Below are 11,115 nucleotides of genomic sequence, written 5' to 3'. Positions count from 1 at the left end.
GTCCACCATTAAAACACAATTAAAACAGGTTTGGAATGACGTGAGTAGGCCTACATGATGACATAATTTTCATTTAACATTGTATGTTTCTTGTCTAGCTTCCCACTTACCGCTAAACAAAGTTCTTCTGATTCTGTGCAGAAAGAACAAGCAAACGGTCTTGTCATCTAGTCACTAGTGCGATATGTCTATGCACTAGTGGCTTAGATAACAAGCTGATCCAGCAGAGGTATATCAGAGCGCCCTCTAGTGTCTAGGCGTGAAGTTTGCAACCGGAAGTTGTGTTGTGTTGTGTTGATGGAGGTGTTCTGTTCATCAAAACGATGCGCTCGCTCCTTTCTGTAAGTTATATCCTATTTTTTTACAGTCTATGGTTATATCACAGGTGACGACCAGTGACTGTCCGTGTAGCCTTCATATCTTTGAATGTCGCTTATGATAGAAACAAACAGATATCCTTTAATAAAATATGCATGTCTACAAATATTACTTATTTAAATACGGTTTCTCCACAAATGGAAAGCATTCCCATTACCTTATCCTTATGTTGGTAGTCTTGAATTTTATATGTATGTATATATATATATATATATATATATATATATATATATATATATATATATATATATATATATATACAGTACAGGTCAAAAGTTTGGAAACATTACCATTTTTTTTATATTTTTGAAATAAGTCTCTAATGCTTATCAAGGCTGCGTTTATTTGATCAAAAATACAAAAAAAAAAAAATACAAAAAAAAAAAAACCCAGTAATATTGTGAAATATTATTTCTATTTGAATATACTTTAAAAAAATTAATTTATTCCTGTGATGCAAAGCTGAATTTTCAGCATCATTACTCCAGTCTTCAGTGTCACATGTGACATCCAGTCTATCACATGATCCTTTAGAAATCATTCTAATATTCTAATATTCTGATTTATTATGAGTGTTGGAAACAGTTCTGCTGCCTAATATATTTGATGAATAAAAGTATTGACTTATTTTAACAAAAAAATAAAATAAATACTGACCCCAAATTACTGACCAGTAGTGTATGTTGTTACAAAAGATTTCTATTTAAAAAAAAAAAAAAAAAACTTTTTTTTTTACTTTTTATTCATCAAAGTATCCTAAAAAAGTATCACAGGTTATGAAAAAATATTAAGCAGCAGAACTGTTTCCAACTTTGATAATGAATCATCATATTAGAATGATTTCTAAAGGATCATGTGATAGACTGGAGTAATGATCCTGAAAATTCAGCTTTGCATCACAGAAATAAATGATAATTTAAAGTATAATAAATTGAAAACAAATTATTTTAAATTGTAATAATATTTCACAATATTACATTTTTTTCTGTATTTTTGATCAAATAAATGCTTGATGAGCAGAAGAAACTTCTTTCAAAAACATTACAAATAGTAATGTTTCCAAACTTTTGACCTGTACTATATATATATATAAGCTATCAAACAGCAACTGATTTAACAGCAAAATGAAGTGAGTGCTTTCGTTCTACATTGTGCACCAAAGCAATGCATTTTTAAAAGGTTAATCAAAATTAACATTCATTTCATAATGTCATTCATAACTTTGATGTCATAGTTTTTTTTTTTTTTTTTTTTTAAGAATGAGCCACCCCTGCTGAAAAAAAAACAGCCTAAAGTTGACTGGCTGGTCTGAACTTGGTTTAAGATGGTGTTCAGTTGGTCTCCCAGCCTGACCAGCTAATGAAGAGGCAAAAACCCATCTAAATCCATCCTGCTAAGACCAATTGAGACCAGCCAATAATCTTAGACTGGATTTAGCAGTTTCTCTTTGTCATTTCTCAGGTGAAGAATTGTCAGACTGCTGTATAGATCATCCATGTGAGTCATGCATTGCTACACAACACTGCTGACAATGGACAAGTGAAATTTTGCCTGTGAAATTTGAGAAAAATTGCAAATCTGCATGACGACCCCAAGTAGTTGCAAAATCTGCACATGGAAATCTTACAGCAAAAAAATTCCAGATTGCGTGGATTCCCAATGACTGAATTTTGCCAGAGAAAGTTCGTTAAACACCAGTAAATAAGCACACACCTATAGCGACAGAGATAAAGACATTTTATTGTCCCAGAAAGTCATACAGGTTTAGAAAGACATAAGGCAATTATCAGTAAATACAGTTCACTAGGATGAACTATTCCTAATAATAATGATAACAACAATATATATTGAATAGCTAATACATACTGGCAATTGTTCAGAACTCATTCAAATAAATTAGTAACAATGATAAAATAAAAAACTTTTTATAAAATGTTTGACCATTAAGGGCGATGGGAGTGGATAGTTCTGCGTGTGATCTACTGACGACATGCAAATTAAACAACACAGACACAGCCGGATCATTTCCATAACGATCAGCCGCAAAAATAACTGTCTACGCCTTCTCAGTGTTCATTTTTCACTGCTTGTCTTCAGTAAATCCTGACAATAGTTTTTTAACCCCAAAAGAGGGTTTGCACTGGCCAAGCTGTTAGTAAATCTGGCCCTAAGGGTCCATTCAGTTACAGTTCATGCACTGACTTGAAGACTTTCATAGGAACCATTTAACTTTTTCCAGTTGCTTCATCGGAAACCCCTCGACAGACATGAGTAGAGAGAGCGCCGGTGAGGTTCTCGATCTGAGAGCGGAGGAACCTGCGATCTTCCTGTAGGTCCTGAACCTGACTCTCCAGAGCTTCAATCCTCTCCTGTTTGCTCTCCAGCAGACACTGAAGTTTGGTGATGGTCAGCATAACACCGCTGGGTAAACCCTCCATGATCGGTGGTATCACTGCTGAGAAAGATAGAAACAAAACCAACTGTCTATGTATATGTATTTGTTCCTACAAAAGAAAAAAATCTCTAACTGATTATCTTATTTAATTATACACTTTGATAAAAAGGAAACAATGGACAGTGGGAAATAATAAAATAAAAAAACATTAGCAACACAGCCTTCCAATAATAACCCAATTGACTGGTTGGGATTCGAGGTGTTCAATCAGAAGTTAGTCAGAATCCACTCACCGATTAAAACAGAGTTTTGGTTCAGAGCTGACTCTGAGTGCTGCACACTCACGATACCTCTCATTATAGCAAACGAAGTGTAGACACAACGTAAATAAGATATTCACTGTGCTGTGAGACAGCTTCATTGATTATAACAGAACTCATTTTTGATTGTTTTAAACTGCAAGTAAAGTGCAGTTTGTTTTCTTTAAAAGGAACACGCCGACTTTTTGGGACTTTAGCTTATTCACCGTATCCCCCAGAGTTAGATAAGTCCATACATACCCTTTTTCATCTCCGTGCGTGCTGTAACTCTGTCTGACGCACCCACCGCTAGCCTAGCTTAGCACAAAGACTGGAGGTAAACAGCTCCAGCTAGCATACTGCTCCCAATAAGTGACAAAATAACACTTTCCTATTATTTACATGTTGTGATTTGTGTAGTCACAGCAATGTACAAAGGTCACATGAGACACAGCCATCTTCTAACCGTATACATACTGGGAACTGTATTCTCAGAAGGCGAAGCACTGCTACTTCTGCGGAGTGATTTTCTCCAATTCTGAGCGAACTCTCTGCTCCTCACCACGGGGCTTCTCAGGTGCTGCGAGCAAATCACTCCGCCCATTGCGCCCAAGTAGCAGTGCTTCGCCTTCTGAGAATATAGTTCCCAGTATATATACGGTTAGAAGATGGCTGTGTCTCATGTGACCTTGTTATTTGTACACGCTGTGACTACACAAATCACAACATGTAAATAGGAAAATGTTGCCGTTATTTTGTCACTTATTGGGAGCAGTATGCTAGCTGGAGCCGTTTACCTCCAGTCTTTGTGCTAAGCTAGGCTAGAGGTGGGTGTGTCAGACAGAGTTACGGCACACGGAGATGAAAAAGGTATGTATGGACTTATCTAACTCTGGGGGATACGGTGAATAAGCTAAAGCCCCAAAAAGTCGGCGTGTTCCATTAAAATAAATGTAAGCTTCTGTAATGTTTTTCCCCCCTTTATATTGAATGACTAGGACTGTAGTCTAATGGATCTAATAAACTTGGGAACGACATGTATGTAGGCTGTAGGATGAAGACCTACTGAATCATAGGCTACGCCGCGAGTTAGGATAGAAGAATAAAACCTCATAACAAATAGAGCAAGATGAATCGCACTTTGGCAATTGGAGGAGGAAAGAGGAGGAAGCGAAAGAGGAGAATATGTGAATAATACACAATCTAACATGACATCACTACAGACAATACTTAAACGTTCTCTCTAACTCTGTCCCATCATTGCATTTTGGAGATTGACATTGATTCTCAGTAAATGAAAAATCACGTACTGGACACGGCACTGTTCGGAGTGTTGTCCTGCTCTGTATAATTATCAGCTGGCACTGAGTTCATATTTTCCCACTGGATTATTTCAGGCTCCGGTTCCTGTTTCATCCAGCTGTAGTTGCTCACGGGACTCTCCTGTCTCGCGGAGCTGGAGTCAAGCTCACTGCTGGGGGAGTATGGAGGCAGATCCTGCAGCCATTGAGAGTTCATCTCATCCTGAGAGCTGCAGGAAGACAATATCATACAACAATCATGGAATAATTCCTCTTACGAATATTACTTTAATATTTTACTTTAAAAGTGCACTATGTAAGCTTTGGTCCTCTAGTAGTTAAAGGCAATTCTAAAAAAAAATCTAAACACATTATAAATGTTAGAAATGTATTGATAAGACATATTACAAAGACTGTGAACTGTGAAGTACTGAATTGTGGAGTTAGACCGTTAAACAGTTTTTCACCATTGCTGTGTTCCGGATTTTTTGGGTGGGGCTAAAACGGGGGCTCGATGACGCACTGGAGCCCCTGAGCTTCTGGACACGCCCTTACTTGATGACGCACTGGAGCCACTGAGCTCCTGGACACGCCCCTACTTGATGACACACTGAAGCCCCTGAGCTCCTGGACACGCCCCTACTTGATGACACACTGAAGCCCCTGAGCTCCTGGACACGCCCCTACTTGATGACGCACTGGAGCCCCTGAGCTCCTGGACACGCCCCTACTTGATGACGCACTGGAGCCCCTGAGCTCCTGGACACGCCCCTACTTGATGATGCACTGGAGCCCCTGAACTCCTGGACACGCCCCTACTTGATGACGCACTGAAGCCCCTGAGCTCCTGGACGCCCCTACTTGATGACGCACTGGAGCCCCTGAGCTCCTGGACATGCCCTAATTGATGACGCACTGAAGCCCCTGAGCTCCTGGACACGCCCCTACTTGATGACGCACTGAAGCCCCTGAGCTCCTGGACTAGCACCTACTTAATGACGCACTGGAGCCCCTGAGCTCCTGGACACGCCCCTACTTGATGACGCACTGGAGCCCCTGAGCTCCTGGACACGCCCCTACTTGATGATGCACTGGAGCCCCTGAGCTCCTGGACACGCCCCTACTTGATGACGCACTGAAGCCCCTGAGCTCCTGCACACGCCCCTACTTGATGACGCACTGAAGCCCCTGAGCTTCTGGACACGCCCCTACTTGATGACACACTGAAGCCCCTGAGCTCCTGGACACGCCCCTACTTGATGACACACTGGAGCCCCTGAGCTCCTGGACACGCCCCTACTTGATGACGCACTGAAGCCCCTGAACTCCTGGACACGCCCCTACTTGATGACACACTGGAGCCCCTGAGCTCCTGGACACGCCCCTACTTGATGACACACTGAAGCCCCTGAGCTCCTGGACACGCCCCTACTTGATGACGCACTGAAGCCCCTGAGCTCCTGGACACGCCCCTACTTGATGACGCACTGGAGCCCCTGAGCTCCTGGACACGCCCCTACTTGATGACACACTGAAGCCCCTGAGCTCCTGGACACGCCCCTACTTGAGGACGCACTGAAGCCCCTGAGCTCCTGGACACGCCCTACTTGATGACGCACTGAAGCCCCTGAGCTCCTGGACACGCCCCTACTTGATGACACACTGAAGCCCCTGAGCTCCTGGACACGCCCCTACTTGATGACACACTGAAGCCCCTGAGCTCCTGGACACGCTCCTACTTGACTGGATCAGGCCCCTACTTGACTTCCCCTAACAATATAAATTGAGCACATTCAAATCAGTTTGCCGCTCAATCGCGAGTTACTGTCAGTACTACAGCCTACAGTCTGCTAGCTAGCTATGCCTTCGTCACGGAAATGCGTACTACCTGGATGCGATCACGTACAAAACAGATCGGTGTCCTTATTTAAATTTCCGAAAAACTATCACATCAAGAAGAGGTGGATTCATTTTGTGAAGAGCCACCTTGATGGAGAGCTGAGGATCACCGCCAAATCCCACCTCTGTAGTGATCATTTTACACAAGATAGTTTTATAAACTTTCGTCTGAGACTACTGGGATTCACTGATAATCAGCCGTTACTGGTGAATGGGGCCGAACCGACTATCTCCCGCCTCGGCCTTCATCCTCCCGTCGCGCCGACAACTGGTGCCATCATCGGCAGTGCGTGCCCACCAATGAGTGTAAGTTGCCTTGTGTGCTTATGTTATAATTATAGTAGGTAGTCCACAGTAACTCTACTAAACTCTGCAACCCTCTAACGTGATTTTTTTGTTTGTTTATATGCATCAATATGATTCCTTAGACAAGTAATTTCAACTATTATCTGTTCACAAAGCAGTCCCTTCCAACAGTTTAATTCAGTGTTACTTAAGATATTGTCATACATTTGAGTTGTCAATTCTATGTTCTGAACAATTACAGAAAAGTTATCTGAACAATTTAGAGCATATTCTGTTTCTCAGCTTGTGTGTTGTAATAATAATAATATTCAGCAGTCCATTATCTCATGGATTTATGCACATCGTTTTCATACTTAATATAACAACCATGATGGCTGTTAGTTTGATCTGTAACTAAAAAGCGTAAAAAAAATGTTTATTCTATGTTATTTATTGCTAGCCTAACTTTATTTGGCTAAGTTATGTTATGCTAGTTACATATAGCTAACTTGCATGAAAGAGAGAAAAAAACTTGAGTGACAGTTGAGTGTGGCGAAGGCAGCTTTCCCGCGAGTGGGCGTGGTTTCAGCGCAACCAGCGGACTGGAGAGCAGAGATACTGCTAATTTTTTCAAGACTTTGATAGCTTATTTTATGTACTTGCCGGCTTTTTTATCATTCAAATTTGGCTGGGTGGCTAATTACACATTTTTCTGTGGTGTGACAAACTCAGAACACATACTTAATTTTGACTTTACAGGGACTTTAAAAAACAAAACTCCATGCATTTAGCAGAAGAACATTGTTTTGGTTGTGCTTCGGCTTTGAGAAAGAGAAAGTACAATGGGTTGTGAATAAAGCATGTTGAATTTCATTATATCCATTTATGTTTAGAAATGACTATTCAAGGATTTTTCAAGATGATGAACAAATCTTTAAAAACGTATTTTGTCAAGTGGTTACATGTTATTTTCTTACATTACTTATAATAAATATCCATGACACAGTGGATAATGAGAATATTCCCGACAACTGTGGTTGTGTTCGTGCAGCTTCTCTCATGTCCTAATCCATTTTTTTTGTAATTACAACACGATTACAAAAAAATTTATTCAAAATAATAATTATTACTATTATTATTGTATTAATACTAGAAAGATGAAATGATAATCATGAAAATGATACAAAATAATGGTTACAGTTTGGAACATACCAGGATTGCAGAGGTACACTACGAATCTTGTTTCTGTGGCTTCTCTGGTACTGTCTCCATTTGTTCCTCAATTCTGCCTGTCTTTCCTTAGAGAGTTCAGCAACTGCAGGATGTTTCGTCTTTCCCTCCGTCTTTCTTCGTTGATAGCTAAGAATTTTCAAACAAAAAGACGTTGGTTGCATGCTAAAATGTAATAATTTCATATTTGCATAATACATTACTATTGTTTATGGTAATATATAAAGTACAACTTAGGATAAGATCAAGGTTATTTGAATATGTGAATTGTTTGCTATTTATAATTCGCTGTGGAATAAAATTCAAACACCTCTCTCTTCTTTTTGCAAGGTATCTGGCCCTGGCAACAGGATCAGCATTCACCTTTGCTCTGTGTCGAGCTGATTTCTCATTGTTTGATAGTGGCATCTACAAATAGAAGAAGAAAAAAACACTTTGTGTTACAATACAATAATTATGTTTATATTATTTTTAATTCTATTTTAAGGCAAGAATATAAATGGGACATACCTTTAGGCTACATATTCCGCATCAATAAATCACCATAGTCTGTGTGCTAGATATTTCCATGAGAGTCAAATGAGGTGACAGGTTACACCATTTGACATTTTAGTTTCCATATTTTTCTGAATAAAAAGGATTTTTGAATTATGACCCTCCAGAAGACATTTCCATTTATATGTGAACCTCAACAAACTTGCCATGTCATAGAAAGATCAAATGATCTGCTATTTTGAAAGACATACTAACCTTGACACACAGCCATGAGGACTGCAGTGTTCCTCTCAGTCACACCATTTCCTGTTTCACGGTCACATGACAGCAGAACGGCTTCCTTCATGTCGTCGGTTACACCAGCGATGGGGGAGGGGCTCTGGTTACACCACACAGAACTGCTTCACTGCACGTTTTCATAGAAATAATGCTTATCATAAACTGCTTCATACGTTGTTTTAAAAGGATCTCAAGCTTGTGCTAAGACTTTCTCTTATGGATAATTTAACAGCGGTTACACCACATGGACATGTTTTGTCCACCACCACCAACAACAACAACAAAATATCAAGATGAGTTTTAATTCAGAGAATCATGTCAAATAGCTAAAACAATTAAGGGACGATGACTTATTCACGAACGATTGTTTTTGTTGGATCCTTTCAAGGAATTGGTTGCACGGGTTCCCCGACTGAACGCTTCATTCACGAATTGGATTCTGACTGAATCAGTCCGCGCGGATCTCGAGTCAACAGCTGAACTGACTCATTTGAACAAGAACCGTGACCGTAGTGAGCTGATAACAGCATGAATCAAGGATTTGACAAGGTCAAACTTACTGTCCGATAAGGAGAAAATTACGTTTTATTTAATAACTGAATTGCAGATTACAAATTAAACGTATATATGTTTGTTTGCATTTTATTAAAACATGAAACAAATCAGCCATGAATTTTCGTTTTGTTTACTGCAAATCCGCAATGTATTAAGGTTCTAAATTACTATTTTCGAGCTTATTCGTGGCTTAAACAAACAAAAGAAATGATATCAAATCTCCATAACAAACAGCTCTGTAATACAGGATGGCAGGGACAGCGTAATGACGTATTTACGTAAAAAGAATCTCCGAACTGTCCGGTTCTTTGAAACGAACTGTTCATAAGAACCGATTCGCGGAAATGAGTCGGACGTCCCTTCCAGCGTCGTCAAAAGGAACTATTCAAGGGCAAAGAAAGTGGTGGTGCTAATATCTTTAAGTATGAACGGGTCGGTAACAGGATATGTCATATTTCTCTAAAGATTTGGTATCTGATATTTGCAAAGTGACCCCAGTCGCACGTGCACACCACCTTTTTGCAAGCAAGACGGACATCTCTGGACGGACATATTTCCATAGCCAGAAATTAACGACAAAATAAGAGTGCACTGTAGTCTCTTGTAGTAGATGGGGAAAATAAGAAAAGAGGAACATCTAACATAAAGCAATATCTTTATATAAGTTCTTCTAGGTGTACTTTCCGTCACGTCATGTGTGTACTTGAAATAAGTAACAAGAGCAACAGCTCAAAATAAAATAGAATTTAAAGGTGTGCAAAGGTATAAGTGAAGACTATAAAATGTCCCTTTTCTGCAATCAAATTTTTTGGAGGACGTGTTATAGAGAGCATGTGGAGGTGGCGATGGGAGTTTCAAGCCTGCAATGTTCTAGTAATCTGCAGGTACAGGTGTGTTTGATTCGGGCTGGAGCTAAACTCTGCAAGACAGTGGACCACGAGGGCCTGATTTAAATTACCCTGACATAAGGAACATGTGATGGAATTGTTAGAGAATACAACCTTGGCAGAGTTTATGTGAAGAAGAAAACAAAAGACAGACACGATATGCAAGCAACGCATACATACACACCAAATCTGTGCTTCGAGTGGACTGGATGATCTATTTCACTGAATTCAACAAGATAAAAAAAAAAGCACAGTTCTAAGAGATCTGTGCATGTATTACACAAACCACTCAAAACTTCTAAGAGACATCCACACAGTAATTCATATGATAAAACTAGTGATTATGCATAACACATGTTTTAATGTCACCCACTACTTTTATTTCCTTCCTGGGCCCAGAGCCTCTCATTTTCACTTTTCAAAAGTCTCAGAGCACCCTCTAGTGTCCAAACACGGAGAATACTTGTTTGTTCAGCAGTCCGAGGTAGAATCCTTCATCCGCTCCATCCTTCTTCTGAGGGCTTCGTCATCACAAAACAGCTGTTCAGTTGTGATATCGAAGGCCAACCCGGAAGACTAAGGTCATCTTAGTTAGGGTTATCCTAATGGTTTATTTTAGAGTAGCATAAGAAAAATGTGAGTTACTATGACAAATCATTGTAGTCCTTCAAAGCAACTTGCATTTTTAAAGCAAAAAGAACACTCAGATGTACTCATAAACAAAAACCCATTAGATCAAGGTTCAGAAATCTTGAGTCTTTTCCGGGTTGTAGAATTACAAACTGAACAGCTCTGCAGAGACGCTGAGGGTGTTTCCTCACACGGCCCGACCCACCAGAGGAACAGACTTGTTAGAAACCAGCAGCAGTTCTGCCACGAGGGTCGTGTTGGGGACAGTCAGGCAGGGTCAACCAGGAGCGCTGTCCCAGGCCAGAAGATGGAGGGCCCAAATAAAGGTCCTTTTTACGGTACAGCCCACTGTACTCCTGGGCACACGGAGGCTCACTCGTGAAAATTGTCCCTTGCCCTGTGACAGACTTGGACGGAAAGCCCAACTCATACTCTTCTTCTTGATGAAGGCAGATCAAGACCTAGTCACACTGGGAAACATA

The 11,115-nt window shown here is 40.2% G+C and overlaps 1 protein-coding gene and 1 long non-coding RNA gene across 6 annotated transcripts in view; both read right to left on the bottom strand.

The window, feature by feature from the left end:
* LOC311284050 overlaps positions 1 to 190 on the bottom strand; it is a 9,345-nt gene extending 9,155 nt beyond the window's left edge. The window contains exon 1 of the long non-coding RNA XR_014626150.1: positions 111 to 190. This is a non-coding gene — a long non-coding RNA (uncharacterized lncRNA). The remainder of the gene's footprint in view (positions 1 to 110) is intronic.
* A 1,783-nt stretch (positions 191 to 1,973) lies between these two features.
* Positions 1,974 to 11,097, bottom strand: LOC311284191 (uncharacterized protein). Of its 5 annotated transcripts, none has more exons than XM_084399086.1 (6): positions 8,538 to 11,097; positions 8,298 to 8,413; positions 8,098 to 8,195; positions 7,770 to 7,916; positions 4,383 to 4,603; positions 1,974 to 2,833 (listed from the first exon to the last, which is right to left on the bottom strand). In XM_084399086.1, the coding sequence occupies exons 3-6, from the start codon at positions 8,193 to 8,195 to the stop codon at positions 2,604 to 2,606; spliced, it is 696 nt and encodes a 231-aa protein (XP_084255212.1). In that variant the 5' UTR covers positions 8,298 to 8,413; positions 8,538 to 11,097; the 3' UTR covers positions 1,974 to 2,603. The 5 variants fall into 5 exon arrangements, with proteins under 5 accessions (XP_084255212.1, XP_084255215.1, XP_084255214.1 ...); XM_084399089.1 differs by having other exon boundaries at positions 1,974 to 2,830; XM_084399088.1 differs by having other exon boundaries at positions 8,298 to 8,343.
* Between the last annotated feature and the right edge of the window lie 18 nt (positions 11,098 to 11,115).

Source organism: Rutilus rutilus, assembly GCF_951802725.1.
Source record: "Rutilus rutilus genome assembly, chromosome: 24".
Classification (NCBI taxonomy): Eukaryota; Metazoa; Chordata; class Actinopteri; order Cypriniformes; family Leuciscidae; genus Rutilus; species Rutilus rutilus.
This window is presented reverse-complemented; position numbering and strand designations above follow the sequence as displayed.

Coding starts and splice junctions, on each gene's coding strand:
- LOC311284191 (XM_084399086.1), bottom strand. CDS start 8,195: ATGCCACTATCAAACAATGAGAAATCAGCTCGACACAGAGCAAAGGTG. Junction 7,917..8,097: donor CTTGCAAAAAGAAGAGAGAG/GTGTTTGAATTT, acceptor GAAAATTCTTAG/CTATCAACGAAGAAAGACGG. Junction 2,834..4,382: donor TCCGAACAGTGCCGTGTCCA/GTACGTGATTTT, acceptor TATCTTTCTCAG/CAGTGATACCACCGATCATG.